Here is a 25,244-nt window from a genome sequence, read left to right on the forward strand (position 1 = left end):
ATAGAAATTAAAACGAAATTTGTAAATACTTGTTTATCATTTCATTAAAAAATAACACAATAGTACTTCCAGTTTCTGTGTCCACATATAAGAAGCTTGGAAGCTGCCACTCTGTCCTAACAATAAATAAAAAGCTGACCAGACTGAACTCTTCTAGGATCTGTAAGAGAGGTGAGGACACAGGGCAAACCACTTCCTTCAAGATGTGAGAGACCAAGAGATGATGAGAAAGAATAACAATTTACTGGAGCACAGATGAATAACTGATGAATTTCTGGAGGCTGAGTGTGACCAATTCTGAGACCCAGTCATGGGGCATCCCAACAATTTAGTGAGATTTACCTCCAGGTCTGACCAGAACCCCACAGTAAATGTCTGCCACAACTCACACAAGAATAGACAATCTGAATAGGCCTATATTTATTAAAATATTGGAATTAATAATTAATAACTTTCCAAAACAGAAAACATCAGGCCCAGATGGTTCACTGGTGAATTCTACTGAACCCATAAGGAAGAAATTATACCAATTCTCTACAATCTCTTTCAGGAGACTGTAACAGAGGGAATACTTCTAACGCACTCTATGAAGCTAGCATTACTCTAATAGTAAAACCAGACACAAACATTCTAAGAAAACTACAGACCAGTATCTCTTATGCATATAGGTGCAAAAATCTTCAACAAAATATCAGCAAGTCAAATACAAAAATGTATTAAAAGAACTATATACTACAACCAAGTGGTATTTATACCACGTATGCAAGGCTGGTCCAACATTAAAAAATAAATTAATGTAATCCATCACATCAACAGACTTAAACACACACACACACACACACACACACACACACACACACACGATCATACCAACAGATGCTTTAAAAGTATTTGACAAAATCCAACACCCTTTCATGATAAAACCTCTCAAGTTAACTAGGAATATTGCGAATTTTCTCAACTTGATAAAGAATATCTATAAAAACCCCACAGTTAGGGGTGCCTGGAAGGCTCAGTAGGTTGAGCATCTGACTCTCAATTTTGGCCTGGGTCATGATCCCAGGGTCATGGGACCAAGCCCCACATTGGGCTCCATGCTGAGTGCAGAGTCTGCTTCACTCTCTCTCCCTCCTTCTGCCCCTCTCCCCCACTTGTACTCTTTCTCTAAAAAAATAAAAATAAATAAATAAAATTTTGAAATAAAAAGATTCTCGGGGCGCCTGGGTGGCGCAGTCGGTTAAGCGTCCGATTTCAGCCAGGTCACGATCTTGCGGTCCGTGAGTTCGAGCCCCGCGTCAGGCTCTGGGCTGATGGCTCAGAGCCTGGAGCCTGTTTCCGATTCTGTGTCTCCCTCTCTCTCTGCCCCTCCACTGTTCATGCTCTGTCTCTCTCTGTCCCAAAAATAAATAAACGTTGAAAAAAAAATTAAAAAAAAAAAAGATTCTCTTTAACCCTCTACCCTTCCCCTGCTCCCATGTGCACGTGCATGCACCCTCTTAAAAACAAAAACAAAACAAAATACAAACCCACAGCTAAAATACTGAATGGTAAGAAACTTGACATTTTCCCACTAAGATTAGGTAGAAGGCAAGGATGTCTCCTCTCACCATTCTTTTTAACATTATATTATAAGTCCTAGCTAATGCAATAAGAAAGAAAATAAAACATATACAGATTGGAGAGAAAGAAAGAAAACCCTCTTTGTTCACAGAAGAAATGATTGTCTGTACATGAAAGAATAAACAAAAAAATTCCTGAAACCAATAAGCAATTATTATAGCAAGGTTGCAGGATACAGGTTAATATAGAAAAGTTCATTGCTTTCCTATGTACCAGCAATAAACAAATGGCATTTGAAATGAAAAACACAATACCATTTTCATTGGCACCCCTCAAAATGAAATACTTATTAATAAATCTAGTAAAATACATACAAGATCTACATGAGGAAAGAAATAAAAAAAGAACTAAATAAATGGAGATATTTTATGTTCATGGATAGGAAGATTCAATATGGTCAAGATGTCAGTTCTTCTCAACTTGATCCTTAGTTTCAATGCAATCCCAATCAAAATCCAGTAAGTTATTTTGTGGATATCAACAAATTGATTGTAAAGTTTACACGGAGAGGCAAAAGACCCAGACTAGACAACTCATTATTGAAGGAGAAGAACAAAGTTGGGAGCCTGACACTGTCCAACTTCCAGACTTACTATAAAGCTACAAAAATCAAGACAGTGTGGTACTGGCAAAAGAACAGACAAATAGACCAGTAGAACAAAGTAGAAAGCCCAGAAATAAACCCACATAAAAATAGCCAACTGATCTCTGACAACGGAACAAAAGCAATACAACAGAGCAAAGAAAGTCTCTTCAACAAATGGTGCTGGAACAATGGGGCATCCATATGCAAAAAAATGAATGTAACACAGACCTTACACCCCTCACAAAAATTAATTCAAAATGGATGATAGACTTAAGTATAAAATAAAAAACTATAAAACTCCTAGAAGATAACATGGAAGAAAATCTGGACAACCCTAGGTATGGAAATGCCTTTTAGAAACACCAAAGACATGCACGATCCATGAAAGAAATTGATTAGATGGACTTGATTAAAATTAAAAACTTCTGCTCTGCAAGACAATGTCAGGAGAATGAGAAGACAAGCCACAGGATGGGAGAAAATAGTTACAAAAGACATATCTAATAAGGGACTATTATCCATAGTACACAAAGAACTCTTAATGTCCTACAAGAAAATAACCAACTTGATTAAAGAAATGGGCCAAAAACCTTGATACCTCATCAAAGAAGACACAGATGGCAAATTAAGCCTATGAAAAGATGACCCAAAGGAAATTTCAAATTAAAACAAGATACCTTTACATACTTATTTGAAAGGCTAAGATTCAGAATACTCACAACACCAAATGTTGATGTGAATGTGGAGCAACAGAAATTCCCATTCATTACTGGAAGGAATCCTAAGTGGTACAGCCACTCTGGAAGACAGTTTGGCAGTTTCTAACCAAACTAAACATACTCTTTGCCATATAATCCAGCAGTCACACTCCTTGGTATTTATCCAAAGGAGTCAAAAACTTATATCCACACAAAAACTTGCACATAGATGTTTGTAGCAGCTTTATTCGTAAGTGCCCAAACCTGGAAGCAACCAAGGCGTCCTTCAGTAGGTAGGGGAGAAATAAACTGTGGTACATCCAGGCAATGGAATATTATTCAGTGCTAAAAAGAAAGAAGCTATCAAGTCATGAAAAGGTAAGGAGTAATCTAAAATGAGTATTATTCATGTTAAAAAAGCCAATCTGAAAATACAGACAATCTGTCTGTATTTGCTACATCTATTTTCCTGTTTTCTTAAATTCACTTAATCATTACCTACTGTATGATTCCACGTATATGACATTCTGGAAAAGGCAAAGCAATTTATAAAGTAAAAAGATCATTAGTTCCTAATGGTTGGGGAAAGGAGGGATAAATAGGTGGAACACAAAGGATTTTTAGGGCAATAAAAATTCTCTGTATAACAATGGATACGTGTCATTACATATTTGTCCAAACCCATAGAACGTACAACACCTAGAGTGAACTCTAATGTAAACAATGGACTCTGGGTGATTATGATGTGTCAATATAGATTCATCAATTCTAATCAATATATCACACTTGTTGGTGATGTTGATAGTAGAGGAAGCTATGCATCTGTGGTATGGGGGTATGTGGTAAATCTCTATACTTCCTCTCTATTTTGCTCTGAACCCAAAACTGTTCTAAAAAATAGTCTTTTAAAGAAATATAATAAACCCATGTTAACATAAATAACATTTTTATTTAAAAAATGTTTTTTCCTAAACAAAAAATTAATCAAAATTATTCTTTTTTTTTCATTTTACAGAGAAAGAGAGAGAGCAAGCAGGGGAGAGGGGCAGAGGGAAAGAGAGAATCTCAAGCAGGCTCCATGCTAAGCTCGATCCCATGATGCTGGAATCACAATCTGAGCTGAAATCAAGAGTCAGTTGGATGCTCAACCAACTAAGCCACCCAGGAGCCCCAAATCAGAATTATTCTTAAGCAGTCTATTTTTATTCTTAATTTCCCTTGTATCTGTTAAGGATTCCCCCCTCCCCTTAGTTTTTAAGTATTCATCATAGCTTAATTTAATCCCTTGACTGAGTTAGCCGGCATTATCGATTTTGTTGCAAAGAGTAATTATTTAGTTTATTTTTATTTTAGGTTTTATTTAGGTTTTATTTTAGGTTTTAACTCATTAATTTCTGTTTTTTATCTTTACTAGCTGCTATCTTCATCCTTCCTTAGGTGTACTTTGTTATTCTTCTTCTAACTTCTTGAACTTGACTATTTAATTCACTTATTTCATTCTTTCCTGTATTTATTTATTTGTTTATTTAAAACGCTTTATTTAAAATGTTTATTTATTTTTGAGACAATTCGAGAGACAGAGTGCAAGTGGCGGAGGGGCAGACAGAGGGAGACACAGAATCTGAAGCGGGCTCCAGGCTCTGAGCTGTCAGCACAGAGCCTGATGCAGAGCTCGAACCTACCATGAGATCATAACCTGAGCCGAAGTTGGGTGCTTAACTGACTGAGCCACTCAGGTGCCCCATTTTTTCCTGTTTATTAATGTAAATATTTTTAATGCCATGAATTTTCCCATAAGCACTGCTTTAACTGAATTTCACTGTTTTTTCATGTGTAGTCTTAATGATCATTTTTTAATAGTCTGCAAAATCAGATTTCATCTCCTCTTTGACTCAAGCATTTATTTTAGAATTAAAAAAATTTCCAGGTGTCCAGGTCTTTTTGTTTCCCAGTCTTGCTATTAATTTCTGTCTTTAGTGATCCTACTTCCCTTGACAGCTGCCTCTCTCTTTCCTTTTCTTCGCAGTGAAAAGTCTCTAAAGGACTTTCACTTGTCTGTATTTGCTACATCTATCTTCCTGTTCTTTTAAATTCATTTAATCATCAGGTTTCCCTTATCACCACCTCTATCTACATCACTAAATCAATTCTTCTTGCTCATTTTGACTTATCAGTATAATTTGGAAAACTAAATACGCCCAAATTTGATTTTTTTTGTTATGATGTGAATAAAGGGTCAAGATTCGTGATTTCCCATATGGGTAGCCAATTGATTCAGCATCATTTATTTAAAAAAATTTTGTTTCAATGCTTATTTCATTTGAAAGAGAGAGAGTGTGCATACAAGTAGGGGAGGGGCAGAGAGAGAGAGAGAATCCCAGAGCCCAGCACAGAGCCTGATTTGGGGCTCGATCTCACCAACTGCAGGACCATTTACTGAAAAGATAATCTTTTCCACTACATTACTACATTTGTAACCAAACATCCCCAATATGTGTGCATCTGTTTCTGAAATTTACAATGTTTCATTAGCCTATTTCTCAGTACTTGAACCAATATCACACTACCTTAACTATAACTATAGTTTATAACAAGTCTTTAGAACTGGGAGGAATATAAAACTTCTATAACATGGTTCTTATTTTTTCTGATTGTCTTGACTACTTTGGGCTTTTTCTTTTTTTTCAAGATTTTATTTCAAGTAATCTCTACACCCAATGCAGGGCTCAAACTCACAATCCTGAGATCAAGAGTCACACATTCCACCCACTGAGCCAGCCAGGTGCCCCTGGGCTTTTTTAATCTTTATGTAGGTTTTACAGTGTGTCGATTCTACCAAAGGGGGAAAAAAAAAAAACAAACCCTGCTGGGATCTTTATTGTGATTTCACTAAATCTATAGGTCAATTCAAGAAAAACTACCATCTTTAAAATATTCAATCTTCCAATCCATGAACAATAGTATATACTTCTGTTCACTTAGGTCTTCTTTTCCTCTATAATATCTTATAGTTTCCTATGCAGAGTCATATGCATCTCTTGTTAGACTGATCCCTACATATTTGATCTTTTGTTGATGTAAATTTAAATTGTTACTTCAATTTTTGTCAATGATGCTTTACAGAAATACAACTACATATTGACTTTGCACCCTTCAAATTTGCAAACTCACCTATTACTCCTAATAGTTTTCTAAGTACATAATCATGTCATCCATAAATAGTGACACTTATACTTCTTTCCTAATCTTTATATCTTTTATTTCTTTTTCTTAAATTACAGTACTAGCTAGAGACTCCAAAATAATACTGAATAGAAAAGGTGATAAATGACATTCTTTATATACTGGTCTTTCTGTGACTTTTCTCCTTTATTCTATTAATAACACGGCTAATTATAATGTCTGGTTTTTGAATGTTAAGCCAATCTTATATTTCTGGGAAAATAGAAATTGGGTCAAAATATATTCTTTTTCCTAAAAATTGCAGATTTAATTTGATAGTATGTTATACTTTCATCTATATTCGTGAGTGATACTGGCTGTAATTTTCTATTCTTGTCATATCCCTGCTAGGTTTTAGTAGCAAGATTATGCTGGCCTATAATAAGTTGTGAAGTGTGTCCTTTTTTCTCTTATTCTCTGGAAGAGTTTGTGGGTGAAATTTTAGTTTGACAGTAATTTATTTTTTTCCATCACTTTGAAGCTAACTTTCCTTTGTCTTCTAGGTTCTTAGTTTCTGTTGAAACAGAATCTGTTTCTGGCAATCTCATGGCTGCTCCTTTGAAGATAATGATTTTCTTTCTCTGTCACTACTTTTATTTCCCGTTCTCACTACTTTTACTTATTTATTTGGTTTACTTTTCCATTTTGCATGTCTTTTTTCTTTCTTTTTTTAAGTAGGCTCCGTGCCCAGTGTGGGGCTTGAAGTCACTATCCTGAGATCAATACTTGCATGCTCTACTGACTGAGCCAGCCAGGCACCCCTTTTCTTTTCCATTTTGGAAAAGAGTTTACTCTCAGGTTTAAAATGCCCTATATACATAGACAGATATAGATGTGTGTGTGTGTGTGTGTGTGTGTGTGTGTGTGTGTGTTTCTATTTAAATTTGTTAGTTAACATACAGTGTAATATTAGTTTCAGGTGTACAATATAGTGATTCAACACTTCCCCACAACACTCAGTGCTCATCACAACAAGTGCCCTTCGTAATCCTCATCACCTATTTCACTCATACTCACACCCACCACCCCTCTGGTAACCATCAGTTTGTTCTCTATAGCTAAGAGTCTGTTAGTTTGCCTCCCTCCCTCTCTTTTTACTCCCCCATTGGTCATTTGTTTTTGCTCACATATGAGTGAAATCATTTCTCTTTGATTTTGGTTTCTACTTATACTGTGCTAATCTACTGTGGTTTTCTTGTAATGTTACTGTACTTAAGATTCATAAGGCTTCTTGAATCTGTACGTTAATGTGTTTTATCAAGCTTTAGAGATTTTTCAGCCATTACCTTTCCAAAGACTACTTCTGCTATATTTTCCCATTCCTCTCCTGGGACCCTAATAACCTTTTTAACACATTTTGTGCCAGATTAAGGATAGAAGATTAAAAAACTTTTAACCTTACTCCCTTTGACAAGTGGGGTCTATGTCCTGTGTGCACAAATCTGAGCAAGCTGTGTGACACAGCTGATCAACAGAATACGAAAATGTGCCAGTGTCCATGCCCACATGGTCAGAGACCAGGTGTTCCCACACTTCCTCTCTTTTCGAATGCTTGCTCTGGGTGAAGCCAGCTGCCATGGAAGAAGGCCAACTACCCTGAGACTGCCATTTATGGAAAGAAAGAAACGCTGGCCAGCCCCAGAAATACCAGCTACCCTACCCTGGCATCACATATAAGAATGCAGAAGTCATCTTAGATGTTCCAGCTCCAGGAGGGGACATGTGGAGATAAAGCAAGGCCCCAGACTATGGAGCTAGTGGAGCCATCCCAGCCATCTCTAGCTGTTTGAACTACCCCAGCTGAAAATCAAAGCACTGTGGATCACAGACAAATCGAACCTGTTATGCTGACTAAATTCCTGAACCTTAGAATCATGAACACAAAAAAAGTTGCTTTAGGCCAATACGTTTTAGAGTCATTTGTTACTTTTGGGAGAGATAATCCTCCACAGAGGATACTTCTGAGTGTCCCTGTACATTATTCCTGCCAAGCCCTGACCAATTTTTACCCGGGCCATTTCTCAGGGTTGTGTTTGCAGCTAGCAACCTTGAGGAATAAATAATATCTTTTTCTGGGACAAAGAGAAGTATTACTGTAAAAAAGGCATCCTCCCCAAGCTCATTACTGCTCAGATGTAATGAAAATTCACTGTGTGCACAGTATCCACATAAAATCCTCCAGGTTGCCACTATGGGATGTGGTGGGGCTAGAGGAGCTGACACAATATGATTTTCATGTTGCCTGCTGTGCCATGAATAAGAAGTCCTTTGCCTCTGACCCAGGAGACTTGTGTCTTCTGTTAGCATCCAGGAAGCGGTAATAGGCTAACTTATTTGTTCAATTATAAGGTAAAATCTTAGATTCTCCACAAGTCTTGACAGATACAGAGCAATAGGTAACTAGAACATATTCCATGTGTCTTTTCCATATTTTCTACCTTTTGCCTCATTGTGTTTCATTCTGAATGATTTCCTTTTGACCTAATATTCCAGTCCACTAATTCTCTCTGAATTTGGGGTCTTATTTGCTATTAAAACCATCTCCAATGAGTTCTTATTTAAGGTATGTTATTTTTCATTCTTAAACGTCTATTTGATTCTTTTTTTTTCACAATTTTCAGTCCTCTACTGAAATTCTCATTCCTTTTTTTTTTTTTCTCCCATCAACATAATAGTCATTTTGAAGCTCATGTGAAAGAATTCCATTATTAGAATCTCCTGTGGATGTTTCTATCATTTCCTCTTCATTTTTGGTCACACTGTCTTACCTCCTTTTGCCTTTTTATTTTTAATTCAGTGTTTTATGAAAAATTTAGAGTTAACTTGAGATTTAGGGTAATGTTACCTTCCTCCAAAGATTAACATTTACTTCAAGTAGGTGGCTAGTGGCACTCAAATCACAGATTACCTTAATCTAATCACAGATTGAGCTATTTCAAAGCCAGATTTACTTCTAAGGGATACCACTTTGGGGTTTCAATGGCATAAAGGGTTTACCAGGACTGATGCTCCAACCTTGGTGGAGTATTAACACCTGTTTTTGTTTTTCCAGCCTTAAGTGTCCATCAGAAGCTCTGCTCAGCTTCTCATCCACCTTTCCCAGAATCAGTAGATGCTACCCAGAGGAAAAGTAGCCTAAATGCCACGTTCATCTCTGCCTTCCCAGCATTCCAATACACTCAAATACAGGTCTTCCACTTTGTCCAGTTTTTCTAATTTTTAAAACTGGAGTGTTAATCCAAATAATTTATCCAATATTACCAAAAATGGAACTCCTCCAAAACCAGATGTGTTTAATGTTTAACGGTTTTAGAAGTTCTGTTTTTTCCATTTTCTCCATTATGGGCTGACCCACACAACACTTGTTTTCAAAATATGCATTCTACCAAAAATCTTTAAGGCTGGAAGTGTATTTTCAAATAAATCAGGATACATGTTATTAGCTATGAAAATACCTTACAAAATGTCATTTGCACAAAAACATTTTATCTAGGGTAGTGAAGACAAAACATTTGGAATAAAACAACTTAAAAGATTACATATATATCTTATATGAAAGAAAAAAAATGTACCAAAGTATTTCACATTTAAATTGGAAAGAAGAAAAACTATATCAGCTTTCGTATTTTATACTTTCCAATTCTAATTGTCTCTAAGCATTTACTAACATTAGCTAGAAATAAAGTGTCATTTATCATGACCCAGTGTTTTTAAGACATTCAAAACATGCTGTTTTTTTTGTATTCTTTTTTCTTTTGAAAAATTACATAATTTTATGAAAATGTAAAGTTTACTGAAAGCCTAAGAGAAATACCATATATGCCAACACTCACCATGAAAAATACGAAAATCAATATATGGATGAGAACCTCTTCTTTCTGATTCAAATCCTGCTCGACTCCTTACACGTACATCTCCTGGACAAAATCGAGAATAAAACATAAGCTTAGAAGGCTGCCATCTGGGAAGAAGCTCCCATATGTAGCAAAGGTTTATGTGGTATCATACTCACAAGTAATGACCCATTAGTGATATATATGTAATAAGTAGTTGAGAGTGGATTTATGTGAAGGGGTTTACAAATTTTCAATATTGAGTTGTAAGGCTAGATGAGGGGGTTTTTTTCATCTTCCCTTACAATAATAATAATTACAATCTAAATTTTAAAGTTAGCATTTGAAAACATGACAAGTATGCAACAATCCAACCTAATATCTTATTATTCACAAGGAGTTTAAAAAATCCTCAGCACAAAACTTTAAAAATCCAGAAAGAAAAATATTAAGTGTCTAGCACCATCCTATAGACTATAAGAGACATGAAAGAAAATATATTACCTATTCTCAAGGACCTTACAATTTTATAAATGTACAGAAAAGTAAAGTGTTAAAGACTTTGCAATAAATGTTTAATTTGATATAACTTTTCTCTTTTCTCATTGACTATGCATACACCCAAGGCCTTTAGTTGGGTCTTAACTTAAACTTCAACCTTTATAAGCCCAGAATTGTTTCTACATGTGTCTATAGGACTTTCGGATCTACTTCTCCATAGAGCAAAATAACCACTGCAACTGTGTACCAGACACTCTGCTCCTTATAGGCATTATTTTAATTCTCTAAGCAACTCTGAGAGGTAGGAATCTTAGTCCCCATTTTACAGATGAAGATATTGAGACTGTGAGAGGTAGCCTGCTCATGCCACAAAGCTAGTGTAAAGGGTGAGTCAGGATTTAAACTTTGCTCTGTGGGCTCCAAAGGCAGCACTTTCCCCACTATACTTCCACAGCCTCCAACTGCACAACCTTTAGGTCTTCAGTCCCTTGAATTCTGCTTGCCTAGAAGGACTTCCTGCTTCACTTGTTGTTTCTCTAAATAAGGCCATCATTTCCAACAAGGCTCATGTCATCTGAGTCCACCCCACAATGATTAATCATCTTTCTCACGTGGGGATTCCTTCACCCTGCAACAAACTAAGCTCTTACTGAGCATCCACTACAGGTCAGGCACTGCAAATATACCAGTGAGCAAAACACATAAAGTCCCTGTCTCCATGAAATGTATGCTTTCATGGAGACAAATAACATAACAAGTAATAATTTCATTCTATGGAAGATGGCAATAACTAGCCTGGAGAAAACTAAAGCAAGGAAAAAGGAATATGGAGGGAGAAGTAGGGGAGGACTGACTTACTAGTGTGGTCAGAGAAAACCTCATTGGAAAGGAGGTATCTGAGCAGAGAAGCCTGAAGGAAGTGAGGCAGTGAGCCATGTGGCTATCCAGAAGAAGTTTCCAGGCACAAGGAAGAACAAATAAAATATCCTGAGAAGGGGTATGTTCAAGGTCAAGCAAAGAGGCCAGCATGACTAGAGTGAGGTGAGTGTCAAGTGAGGTCAGAGAGGCAGCAGGGCTGGATCACGCAGGACCTTTGTGGACCATCATAATACCTCTGGCTATTTGTCTAAGACAGAAAACCATCAGAAGATTCTGAAAGGAGGAGTGAGACTGATTTAACTTATGTCTCAAAATGTTCACTTTGACCACATAGACTATAACTGAGAAGAGGCACAGAGGAAGAGGCAGGGAGACTGGCTAAGGAGCAAACGTAAGAAACAAGGCAATAACTATGGCTTGGTGGGGGGTGGGCATGGAGAGATGTCATTCAAAGGGATGTGCATGATAAGTTCTGGCGGTTTAATGTACAACAATGCAACTATAACAATAAAAAAATAACTATGGCTTAGATCGGGATGGTAACAGCAGTGGCTGGTGAAATTCTGGATATGTTTTGAAGGTATTAGCAAAGAGGATTTGCTGATAAAGTAGACATGGAGTAGGTAAGAAATAAGAGACAAAAAGGACCTGAAGGTTTCTGATGTGACAACCAGAAGAATGGAGTTACATGTTCTGAGACGGCAAAAGACTTAAAAATGAACAGACTTGGGCAACACAAATGTTTTGTTTAATAGACATATTACACTCATGTGGAAATGTTCCACAGAGTTTAAAAAAAAATGAGTCTAAAGGTCTGTTTTCAGGAGAGCAGAATCCTGAACATGTTTGCTGAGAGAGATGGAGACTGTAAGGAGGAAAAAGCCACACAGTCGTGAGGAAAAAAATATGTACCAGAGTAGAATGGAGCTGAGGCAGACATCCAAGATAAATTAAAGAGGGGAAAAAAGGAAGAAGAGCAAAAATGGGGCACTGGAGAACACTTAGGCTTAAGAGGAAGAAAAAGGATTCGTGAAAAAGGCAAGCAAACAAACAAACCAGAAAAAGGTGAAGAACATGAATGGCTCAATATCTTAGAAGTCGAGGGAGGAATTCTGAGCATGAGGAAAGGAGTCACGGAAGACTCCTTTAAGAAAAGCAAAGTAAACCTGCCTACTAGAATCTTAAGTTTCTTTATTTATTTTGAGAGAGAGAGAGCACACGAGCACAAGCGGGGGAGGGTCAGAGAGGAGAGACAGAATGTCAGGCAGGCTCTGCAACATCAGTGCAGAGGCTGATGCAGGGCTTGAACTCACAAACTGTGAGATTGTGACCTGAGCCGAGATCAAGAGTCGGACGCTTAACCAACTGCGCCACCCAGGTGTCCCTGGAATCTTAATAGTATGTTTTTAATAGTATGAGTTAAAGTAGAAGGGATTGACGAGTGTGTGGATGAGGAGAGAAATCTGGCAAAGAGAGGGAGAGAGAAAGAAAATTATACACATATAATCTAAATTCATTTTACCTTATGGACTTGAGGAATATATTAAAAATTTAGGAACAGACACTGGACAAAGACAAATGGTCTTCCTTGCCAGCCACGTGACAACAAAATTCATGCAGTGACAGTACTATGTGATCAGGTATTTCATGGCCTCCTTTTTGTCCATGGACATCTCTTTAGCATTTAGCAACTCCACAAATTTGAAACACTTTTTATGAAGAATGCTCAGAATTCAAAATTTTTTTCAATGTTTATTTTGAGAGAGAGAGGTAGGGGGTGGGGGAGGAAGAGAGCGCGCATGTGGGGGAGAGGCAGAGAGAGAGAGGGAGACAGAGAATCCCAAGCAGGCTCCGTGCTCTCAGCACAGAGCCCCACACAGGGCTCAAATTCTTCAACTGTGAGGTCATGGCCTGAGTTGAAATCAAGAGTCAGAAGCTTAGCTGACTAAGCCACCCACGCACCCCTAGAATTCAATTTAAAATTTTGTACTAAAGATAGAGTCCCAGTTATTAAGCCAGAGATTTTTCAATTACTCTAAAATGCCTCTTCATTTATATCACATTCAATATTGGTTTCGAGACTTTTAAACTTCAAAATAATAGATTATTTCTATTGCAAATAGTAATGAAAAGTAACCAAATGAAAGCTATCTCAATCTCAAATAACACTGGATGATAACAAAATTAACTGATATTGGTACAAAATAAATAATGCTTACCTAGCATACGAATGTACAATGCAGTCTGATCAGAACTGTCATAGGAAATCGCTCCACGCCTCTAGGGAAAAAAAAAATACATGTTTAATGCATGACAAGTAATGTTATACGAAATTCAACAGACATTATTATTTGTAAAGCACTGTGCAAAACAAGTTGGATATACAAAATGAAATTAGATATGGCATCTGCTCTTAAAATCTCTAGTTGTGAGGAAGACAATTGTAATATGATTAAGCAATACCATACAAGTGGATACAGAGTAAGGAACACGCACCAGATAGAAAGTTAATGGCAGAGTCAGATAAGCCCACTTGGTGAGAGACATTTTGCAGAGGTAGACAGAACTGAAGAAGAGATATGGTCCAACTATTTACCATGCCCTTAAACACATATGAATAAGCAAACAAGAATCATCATTTGAAAAAAAACCATCAGCTAGAAATAAATGAAACAAAATGAAAAACCAACCAAACGGCCCAGAAGCTAGCAAGAAGTAAGAGAATTTTTTATTTTTTTATTTTTTAAATATTTCTTGATTTATTTTGGTGGGGGGAGGGGAAGAGTGAGAAGGAAAGAGAAACCTAAGCAGGCTCCGTGCTGTCAGCACAGAGTTTGACACGGGGCTCGATCTCACAAACTGGGAGATCATGACCTGAGCTGAAATCAAGAGTCAGACACTCAAATGACTGAGCCACCCAGATGCCCTGAGAATTTTTAAAATGTAATTAGTTTACTCAAAGAGATTTGAGAAAACACTGAATCTTTAAAACAATAAACAAAAAAATTTTAAATATATTTTAAAAAGTAAACAGATATGGCAATGTATCTTGCAACATTATTCATAATGGTCCCAAACTAAAAACAACCTGGATATCCAGCAACTAATGAATGGATTAATAAAATGTGGCATATCTAGACCAACGAAGTATTATTCAGACATATAAAAGGTATGAAGTACTGATACATGCTACAACATGGATGAACCTCGAGAACAGTGAAAAGAGCCAGTCACAAAGGACCATACGGTGTATGGTACTATTGATATGAAATGTCCCAAACAAGCAAATCCATAGAGGCAGAAAGTAGCCTAGTGGCTGTCTAGAGTTGGGAGAGCTGGGGGAAAATGGAGAGTGAATGCTAATGGGTACTGTGTTTCTATCTATGGTAATGAAAATGTTCTCAAATTATCTGTGGTAATGACTGCACAACTCTGTGAATACACTGAAAATTACTGAATTGTATACTTCAAATGGGTGAATTGTATGGTATATGTGAATTGTACTTCAATAAAACTATTATAAAAAATAACAGGGAGTGCTTCGGTGGCTCAGTTGGTTAAGTGTCCAACTTTGGTTCAGGTTGTGATCTCACAGCTTGTGAGTTCGAGCCCCACGTCGGGCTCTGTGCTGACAGCTCAGAGCCTGGAGCCTGCTTCGGATTCTGTGTCTCCCTCTCTCTCTGCCCCTCCTCTGCTCATGCTCTGTCTCTCTCAAGAACAAATAAACATTTTTAAAAATTAAAATAAAAATAACAAATATTACATATTTAAAATATATTAATACAAAATAAATTTTAAGAGCTGAAATACACTCAGCAACTTCTGCCAACTCTACCTTCACTCTCATCTCCCTTTCTCTATCCCTACTTCTTCCTTCCATCTCAGGCGAGAGCACCTCTACACCTGGACTCTTGCAGTGGGCTGCTGACTAGTTTTTCTGATACATCTCTTGGCCTCCAGTCCACTCTTCACCCAGAAACAATAGCAAACAACTCAGCACCTGCTCAAAATCCTCCAATGGTTCTCCACACACTTGGAATAAAGTCCAGCACCCAGCTCTGATTTCTTTTTTTTTTTTTTTCAATATATGAAGTTTATTGTCAAATTGGTTTCCATACAACATCCAGGGCTCATCCCAAAAGGTGCCCTCCTCAATACCCATCACCCACCCTCCCCTCCCTCCCACCCCCCATCAACCCTCAGTTTGTTCTCAGTTTTTAACAGTCTCTTATGCTTTGGCTCTCTCCCACTCTAACCTCTTTTTTTTTTTTTCCCTTCCCCTCCCCCATGGGTTTCTGTTAAGTTTCTCAGGATCCACATAAGAGTGAAAACATATGGTATCTGTCTTTCTCTGTATGGCTTATTTCACTTAGCATCACACTCTCCAGTTCCATCCATGTTGCTACAAAGGGCCATATTTCATTCTTTCTCATTGCCACGTAGTACTCCCTTGTGTATATAAACCACAATTTCTTTATCCATTCATCAGTTGATGGACATTTAGGCTCTTTCCATAATTTGGCTATTGTTGAGAGTGCTGCTATAAACATTGGGGTACAAGTGCCCCTATGCATCAGTACTCCTGTATCCCTTGGATAAATTCCTAGCAGTGCTACTGCTGGGTCATAGGGTAGGTCTATTTTTAATTTTTTGAGGAAACTCCACACTGTTTTCCAGAGTGGCTGCACCAATTTGCATTCCCACCAACAGTGCAAGAGGGTTCCCGTTTCTTCACATCCTCTCCAGCATCTATAGTCTCCTGATTTGTTCATTTTGGCCACTCTGACTGGCGTGAGGTGGTATCTGAGTGTGGTTTTGATTTGTATTTCCCTGATGAGGAGCGACGTTGAGCATCTTTTCATGTGCCTGTTGGCCATCTGGATGTCTTCTTTAGAGAAGTGTCTATTCATGTTTTCTGCCCATTCTTCACTGGGTTATTTGTTTTTCGGGTGTGGAGTTTGGTGAGCTCTTTATAGATTTTGGATACTAGCCCTTTGTCCGATATGTCATTTGCGAACATCTTTTCCCATTACGTTGGTTGCCTTTTAGTTTTGTTGGTTGTTTCCTTTGCTGTGCAGAAGCTTTTTATCTTCATAAGGTCCCAGTAGTTCATTTTTGCTTTTAATTCCCTTGCCTTTGGGGATGTGTCAAGTAAGAAATTGCTGAGGCTGAGGTCAGAGAGGTCTTTTCCTGCTTTCTCCTCTAGGGTTTTGATGGTTTCCTGTCTCACATTCAGGTCCTTTATCCATTTTGAGTTTATTTTTGTGAATGGTGTAAGAAAGTGGTCTAGTTTCATTCTTCTGCATGTTGCTGTCCAGTTTTCCCAGCACCATTTGTTAAAGAGACTGTCTTTTTTCCATTGGATGTTCTTTCCTGCTTTGTCAAAGATGAGTTGGCCATACGTTTGTGGGTCTAGTTCTGGGGTTTCTATTCTACTCCATTGGTCTATGTGTCTGTTTTTGTGCCACAAGCTCTGATTCCTAAAGGCCTCCGTGATCTGCCTACCTCTCGGTCCTTGTGTCCTCTGACCTACCCTCACCACCACGACCCAGCCACACTGGATTCCTTGCTGTTCCTCAACTGCACCACAGACAGATGCAGCCTTTATACTTGTTCTCTCGTCCAAGATCACTGCATCACTGTTCTCTTCTTATCTCTCAGGTTCTAGATGAAATGTCATCTCTCCTGAGAGGTATTCCAAGACTACCAAATCAAAAGTCACCTGAAAGCCACCTTCTCCCATAGCCCTACTTTCCTGCTCTGTATGACACTTAGCTGGTATATGGCTATCTTTGTTTGCTCATTCTAAAATGGAAGTTCCACAAGAGCAGCAACTGTGTCTGATTTTCCATGGTACCCCTGACCCCTAAAACAGTAGCTTTTAGTAGATTCTAAATAAATTAGTGAATTTATTAAGTTGATGAATAAACTCATGAATACCAGAATTGATATAAAGACAGATTTCAAAATCTAGAAAATAAAACTGATCAAACCACCTATTGGAAAGACCTTTCTAACTTATCTACAAGACATGTCTAGAAGTCATGAAAGATGGATCAAAAGGAGTTCAACAGACATGACAAAGGGCAAATTTCCTGCTACTATACCCAAAAATGGAAGGAACAAAAAAGTGCCTTACAAATCAACTAGAAAGTGATGAATAATAGTGTGGAAAACAGGTAGGACATAAACATATTATTCACAGGAAAAGAAATAATAAGCCCATAAACACAAGATGCTCGACTTCATTAACAAAAGTAATAAACATTAAAGCAATGAGATATTTCTACAAATCAGATTAATGATCTTCTTCCCTCACAAAATTCTGGCATGAGATTTACAACTCCTGAACACACGCTTAGAAATCTCAAGGAAAAATAATCTTTTTACCACTATCACTATAAAGAAATTTACTTTTATTTATAGCCCTTACTTGGATTTAGTTTGCAAAATAATTCCCCAAATCATTGTTATTATTTCCTTATAATGCTTATCATGTAAGAGAAAAATGCCAATTAAACTCTTAACACAATTTCAGGTATCCTTACAAAAACAAAAAAGCTTCAAACAAAGATAAATTTCTAATTTCTAATTTCTAACACTGATTGTCTCCAGGGAGCCTGAGGGACAGAGATAGGAAGACTTTTCAATGTTTATCTGTTGAATTCTTTCTCTTTTTTGAGAGAGAGACAGAGACAGCTGAGTGGGGGAAGGGCAGAGAGAGAGGGAGACAGAGAAACCCTAGCAAGCTCTGCGCTGACAGTACGGAGCCCAACATGAGGCTAGAACCCACAAAACTGTGAGATCATGACCTGAGCTAAAACCAAGAATTGGATGCTTAACTGACTGAGATACCTAGACTCCCCTGTTGAATTCTGTAACATGTGCAGTTATTATATATTCACAAAATTAAAAGTAAAAAGTAAAATAAAAATCTACTACAAAGAAAGCTATAAAGAAAAGCTTGATCTAAAATCCCAAGGGACTAAATCATACAGAATACACTCATAGCAGCATCATGCTTAAAGTGTCTTCTACCAACAGAGTACTATCTGAAGGAAGCCTACCGCAGTGTAAATTAAAACAGTTTCAGGGTAAACTATTTATTCTGGAGCAAACAGCCACTGTAATTACTTGGTATGAAAAGGCACCTCTCATACTTGCTGTCGATCCTCCCCTAAGACATTTAGCTTATTAGATTACAGGCCTCCCCTTAATACCACCATATTAGAGGAAAACCTAGTAGACTATAGAGCATACATGTGGAAATAAATATTTTTATCAGCCAGGACATATTAATGAAACTATAGATATCACTATGTAATGCTTGTCATGGCCATCACCTATTAACCTGCTAGTGTCCAATAACAACTTGGATAAACAGGTTGTTAAAATGAATTGTAACTTGTTATCTCTATCAGCCCTCTTTAGGAAAGTGACTGGCCTTACTATTTTTTTAATATAGGCTGACTATTTACTAAAACAGCCACTAACTAGGAATGTAAAATCTCATTACAAGGACTGAGAAAGACTAATATCAGTGCTCTGTTAAAATAATGTAAGTCAAAACCTAGTTAGTTAACAGAATCTAAATTATATCTATGGCATACTAAATTTCTTTTAAGGTAATCCCTTTAGACTTATTTATAGAGGCATTAATTTAGAAATAAGAGTGATAAGGTCTATATTAATCATAAAAACCTGGCAAAAAGAATAGAATTTTAAATATGTTAAATTCCTTGGTGACGTACAAATCATTCAAATTATTCTATTCATTACTAATTTAAGTTTTATCCAAAAATAGTTTAAATGCTACATTAAACCACACATAACTCTTATAAAATAAATTCAAATAAGACAATTTTAAAGAATGGACCTTAAAATATATCTATCTGAACCCATCAACAAATATATCCTCAGGGATAATTCATTCATTTATCTCTTCACAGACCAAGATTAAAAATATTATTATTAAAAATATTATTAAATTCTCTCATTAAGCAACTGAGGTAGAATAAAGTAACACATTTTTGAAAAATACACTGTAAATTATGAAGAACAATAAAAATTTGATTTGCATGTTAGAATTAGTTATTTTAAACCATAGTTATGAGTGCTTTATACACCAACACTGCAGCACAGACGTAACGCATATTTTTTAAGGATTACCATTTTAAAGTCATCTGCTAGTAAAATTCTATTTTTAATAAAAATAATAAAACAAAGTTAATCCAAATCCTGTGTCACTGACAGTCATAAAACACTCTGAGCTATCATCCACATTTCCACCTCACCTCACCAGTGAATGGAAATAACTGAGAAGCTTCTACTCGTGACTTTTCTAATTTAGCCATCCTGGGAACAGCTTGTAAAGCAAACCAGTATAGGTCAAAACATGGGCGAGGCTGAGCTAATCAGAAACTGACAGCCACAGCATAAACAAGTTAAATTTTAAGGTTCCAAAGTACCCACTGCCATGCTAACAGGACTTCTGAGTGCCCGGTTAGACACTTGCTCATCTTAAATCAGGATGAATCTCTCTTCCACCAAAGATCTGACTTATGAAGTGAATGTCAAAAGGTGTAAGAATTGTTCCAATATTAGTTAATACATAATTTTTAAAGACAGACCTTTTAAAAAACCGAGCAAAGATATTTTTATCTGTTTTTATCCTGTTTAAGTTTTCCACTAAAATGATCTACTATGCAAAAGTATGTTTATTTCCCTTACATGGAAAAAGTAATAATATATTAACTAACACTTGCTGGACTCCTACAGTGGGTGAGGAACTGTTACAGGTGCTTTCATACAAAATCTCAATCCATACAAGACCTTCACAAGGTAGGTTTTGTTGGCTCCGTTTTGTGGATTTGTAAACCACTGGTCAAAGGGCTTAATCAACAGTAGCACTAAACACGTTTTTTGGTAACATTACCAAACAACAGCACCAGACTACAAAAGATGCAAGTCCAGTCAAAGTTTTAAAAGCAGTTTTCTCTGATGTAGTAAAATGAGCTTTTTAAGGGCATATTCATCTTACACGTGCTAGAGAAACATGCTGGTGTTTGATTGTCTATCTGCATCGATCTACTGAATAATTAGTATCCTTCCCATTCTTCTGGCCTATGCAAACACTATATTTTTCAAAAAATAACACAAACTTAAAATGTTAACATTCTTTTTGTTTAAAAACTTAATTTTTTGCTGGTTAGAAAAAAAGTAAAAAGTCTTTGAAAACATCCACAACTCAATTAACGTGTTCTTAGTACTAACCTGACCTTCATTCAATAACTTGGTAAGCTAATCCTTTAAAAACAATGAGTAAACAGCTGTCAGTGCAACAAAATTAATTCTTAACTTACAAAACACAAGGATTTTAAAAATTTGAGTACACTGTTGTTTTTTTTTAAGAGATAATTTTTTAAAAGAGATTTCTTCAATCATATTCACTAAGACTACTTCACGTAAGGGACAGTTAGTTATGCTTAAAACATTATGCTTAAATGCAAAAAATTATGTATCAAGGATTAAAACCCTGGTTGGAAAAGAAATTTAACTTTATGGAAGCTTTGTGTTACTTAGCAAATACTGATTGGCCTTATAAATCTTAAGTGAATATTCTTCAATTTAATACAGGAAGAAAAAAGCTGCATGATGGAAGAAAGATACAATCATTTTTAGACAAGTATAGAAAAAATAATTTCACATAGTGTCATCTTAAATATTTCCTACTTTAGTTTGAGACTTTTGTCTAGATGGAAGCATTTCTGAATCCTGATCCTCAGAATTCAAGTTCAAAAACAACAGACACATAATAAATCTTACATTTTTTCCAACATATTATAAGTTAGGTACACATCTTAGTAGCAGTAACACTTGAACAGAGAACATGAGAAGTTATTATTTAGTTTTTAAAAAGTTCCTAACTGTTCAGAAATTCTCAACAACTATACATTAAATGTAAGTATTAGGAAATTCTTATCTCCAAAAGTATTTAAAATATGTATACCAAAACTATAAATTGTTTAATAATTATTTAATCTTAAAAGGTATATTTCTATAACTATAAAAACTTCTTTAAGGGGATGATACTGAGGGAAGCTACTTCAATACCGAGGAATGATACCATAAAAAGCCCTTAAAAGGAGGAATAAGGTGGGGGGAAGAATAAAAATTACACGCTTAACCACAATTAAGCTTTTCAGCTGACAGGTAAAACTCATAGCTCCTTTAATCAGAAAAATAAAAACTGAAGCAAAAGAAATTCATAGTAATTCTATTCCAATCAAATATATAAACTAATGATGAACGTCACAATCCTAAAAATAAAGATGGCCTACCTTAGAGGCGATCCACTTGATAAGAACCACAGCCAGACACCAGATCAATGTAATTCCCATTGGATCAACCAAAAGCCCACTGCATAATCTCCCTCCTCTTCCAGCAGGCAATGAGTAAGGAAGACTTATTACGAGTTTGATAATAACCAGCTGTCCGGAGGCAGAAGAGAGGGGACACTGACTGCCTTGAACCTCAAGCAGCTGCCTTCAAACAACGATCACCTGACTCCTCTGAGAAGGCGCTGCCAGCCAGCCTTCCTACCCAGCGCGTGCTTAATGCCACAACCCCAGGGTTGGGGGAGAGCAGAAGTAATGTTGGAAGAGGAAAGGAAAAACCTTAGTGAGAGCTGACCTAAAAGTCTCACAAAATGTAGACAGAAGAGGTCTCGGGCTAGCCCCAAAGACTTCTACATCTGAATACTAAACAGAGTGCTCTGACACAACTTCCCAAAAATGTTTAGCAATACAAAAAATTTCCTAATTTCTTTCACATAGACAAGCTTCACAAGTATAATGTCCTGGCATTTAAAAATATTAATGCATTTTATTCTTTCTTTTCAACTTTTAACACTGAATTTGTTTGACTTTTTATTTCCTTTAGGGCTAGGATTACTTTATGAATGTTAGAGTCTTTCATAACTATTGCCGGCCCTATTTAACATTATAATTCACTCATTTAGCATTTATTGACAAAGGCCAGTCTAACAGCACATTTTCAGACAATTAAAAGTATATTATTTCTACGTCCTAAATGCCATCTTGCTTATAATTACAATATTTTTCACTACATGTTGCCTTTTCTTGGCTGGTGAGTGAACTCTCTATTAGCCAAATGTGCCTATATTCATCCACCTTCATGACCTCATAGCAGCCAGCAGGTTGCAGGTAGTACTGCTGAGAAAGTCTTTCCTGAAACTTTCATCCAAGTATTCTGCAAATACTTACTACACTGCTCCTATGCACCAGGCCCTGTGCTAGATGCCAAGGGCATCATCACCCAGTGAAAACAGAAATGGCTCCCGCCCTTGAGAAGCTTACAGTTTCGTCAGAGTCTCCTGTAACCAAAGTCTACAAAAATAAGTGCAAAATTGCACATGTAACAAGTGTCCACAATGAAGTGGAGGTAAGAACTGCCAACACAGCCTGGATCTGACCTAATTGAGAGGTGAGGGTCTTCTTCCCACAGTTCCTGAAATGTCCCTGAGCTGAAATGAAGGGGCAAGAACATGAAGAGGCCAGGAAGAGTGATCTGTGTAGACACCACAACACATGATGGCCAAGGAACTGATGAAACAAAGCACAGTAAGAAGAGATGGCAAGAACAGGGGCGGCTAGAACCCAGGGCGAGCCAAAGCGGAGGCCATGTGAAGGTGTTTGGTCTTCATCCTGAAAGCTACCCTAAAGAGCTCCAGCAGGTATTGGTCAAGGACAGCTCTGTGGGGTAGAGCTGGCCAGGCAGTTAAGAAGCCACTGCAGAGGTCCAGGCAAGAGGACATGAGCCTAGGCTGGGTGGTAGAGATGAAGAGAGGGGGCTGGCCGGAGAAATACTGAGGACGTGACAGGACTGCCAGACTGCAGTCCGTGACAAGACAGAGGCATCTGCATGTCAACACCACACAAAGGATGGTTCTAAAATATTTGAAATAGCCCAAATGGGTCAAATACTAATGCTATTTTCATGATCCAATCCTCAGTACGAAGAGTTTATTTAAAAGAAAAGTTAATTCTAGACCTGTCAAAATGAAGCATAAATTAAATTAGCAGATCTAAATCAAAATTTTCCTAAATTGAAACCGTTTATAACACATGGTCAAAAATTTCTCACTCTACCTTATACATTATGTATATCTCTTCTTGCTACTGAACTAACAAGCTGTAATGCAATCCTTGAACAAATGGAGAAGACTTTTTTTGTCAGGAACCTAAGTGTGACATGAGATTGTCAGGGTCTTTCATTACTCTCTGCATTCTAGTAGGGTTCCAGTAACCAAACCGAAAGGATGCCCAGGGGTAGGACAGAGCAGCAGAACGCGTATTCACCGGAGTCTCAGGAGAAATGCTGGTGGCCATGGGTAAGGGGCCGTGGAGCCTGCACCAGTGGCTACCACAGACTTGAGGTCATTATCTGCCACTCTAGCCCATGTTGCACACTCTGAATTAGCCCATCACCGTGATGCTCAGTCCAGGAGTACATCTCATTTTCATACTTCCTTTCCAATCAGCTACTTAAAGAGTCAAATTTTGAGAAGCAAATACAAGATTGCTGTTTTCAGTACAGTACTTAAATATTTTTATGTCTTTTTGGTTAACGGTGAGCTCAAGGATCTGCACTTTCATTTAGTCTACAAAGGAAGGCTCGAACAGGAAAAAAAGGCAAGAATCAGAATTGAGACACAGAATTTAAAAAAAAAAAAAGACAGTAAGAAAGGCAATCCTAACAGTTCTCTCATTTAAGTGAATTTCTGTCAAGAGTTTATTTCCACCATCTCAAAACTCTACTAGTCTTAGAGACAAGAATCTGGGTTTATTTCGCATCTTTACTCCCAAGAGCTGAGTGAGCCAGGGCAAGTCACCACTTCGCGGGCCCTTCTACTCCTCACCTTCACAGGACTTACAAGAGTGTCATACAAGAATACTTCGCTTATAGCAGCTCTCAGTAAATTTTTGCCAAATCAGAATTAGATATTTAAGACCCAAGAAGGATACTGACCTAATCACTCCAGTTTCAACCCAACAAAAGACAAATGAAGTCACACGGATCTATGAGGGCAACTTGCACTGTGCTTGTCTAGGGCCTAGGAGAGCTAGGGTTTTGGCTTTCATTGTTCACACTAGAGAATAGGTTGGCTCCCTAAAGTGGTTTTCCCAGCACCCTCTTCTTAAATTTCTACTGTATGTCTAACAGTAAAATACAGAGATAATCAGGACACAAGCCTCCCAAATTAGAACATTCTCTATTTGAATTCTCTATTTGAATAGAAACAGTATTGAATTTATGCCTAAAAAAACCCATAGATCCTTCATTGCTAATGATACATGTACATCATTCAAATCTTACAAAAATCTTAGGCAATGTAATTTTTTTTCTTAAAACAGTACCCTTAACACTCTTAATGGCATGGACCTAATAGGTTTAAATTTTTTTCTTTTTGTGAGATATGAGATATTTACTACTAATTTATAAGTTACAAGACTTCTTTTAATAATAAAAAATTCAATAAGATGAAATAAAAGCAAAAGCTGCTATCAAATTAGTATAAATATTCCTTTACATTATGTGTATTTCATAGAAAATTCTCCTAAATATTAATCTTTCCAGATTGAATCATGTAAATTATTCCATAAAGAAAAAGCTACCTCTTTTACACTAATGACACATGTATCCTTTTACATGAACTTTTCTCACCCCAAAGCATTAGTGAAACATGGAAGGATAACAACAACAAAAAAACCAGACTATACTAGAAAAATTAAGGCACAGGATACAACTAAGCTTTCAAAAACAGAATTTGATACTTTAAGAACAAAGTATAATTTTTTTTTTAACTTTCTGGGGCTAATATCT

General features: G+C 36.9%; 1 protein-coding gene across 3 annotated transcripts in view; it reads right to left on the reverse strand.

The window, feature by feature from the left end:
- Positions 1 to 25,244, reverse strand: part of PDE7A (phosphodiesterase 7A) — a 129,130-nt gene that overhangs the window by 52,122 nt on the left and 51,764 nt on the right. For 2 of the 3 annotated variants that reach the window (XM_011291371.4, XM_023248551.2), the window contains exons 2-3: positions 13,559 to 13,619; positions 9,960 to 10,043 (exon numbers count right to left, since the gene is read on the reverse strand). In XM_011291371.4, coding sequence (XP_011289673.1) covers positions 9,960 to 10,043; positions 13,559 to 13,619 — 145 coding nt within the window. Of the gene's footprint in view, positions 1 to 9,959; positions 10,044 to 13,558; positions 13,620 to 21,679; positions 21,897 to 25,244 lie in introns of those variants that run through there. The other variant, XM_011291372.4, reaches the window with a different exon arrangement.

Source organism: Felis catus, chromosome F2, assembly GCF_018350175.1.
Source record: "Felis catus isolate Fca126 chromosome F2, F.catus_Fca126_mat1.0, whole genome shotgun sequence".
Taxonomy (NCBI): domain Eukaryota; kingdom Metazoa; phylum Chordata; class Mammalia; order Carnivora; family Felidae; genus Felis; species Felis catus.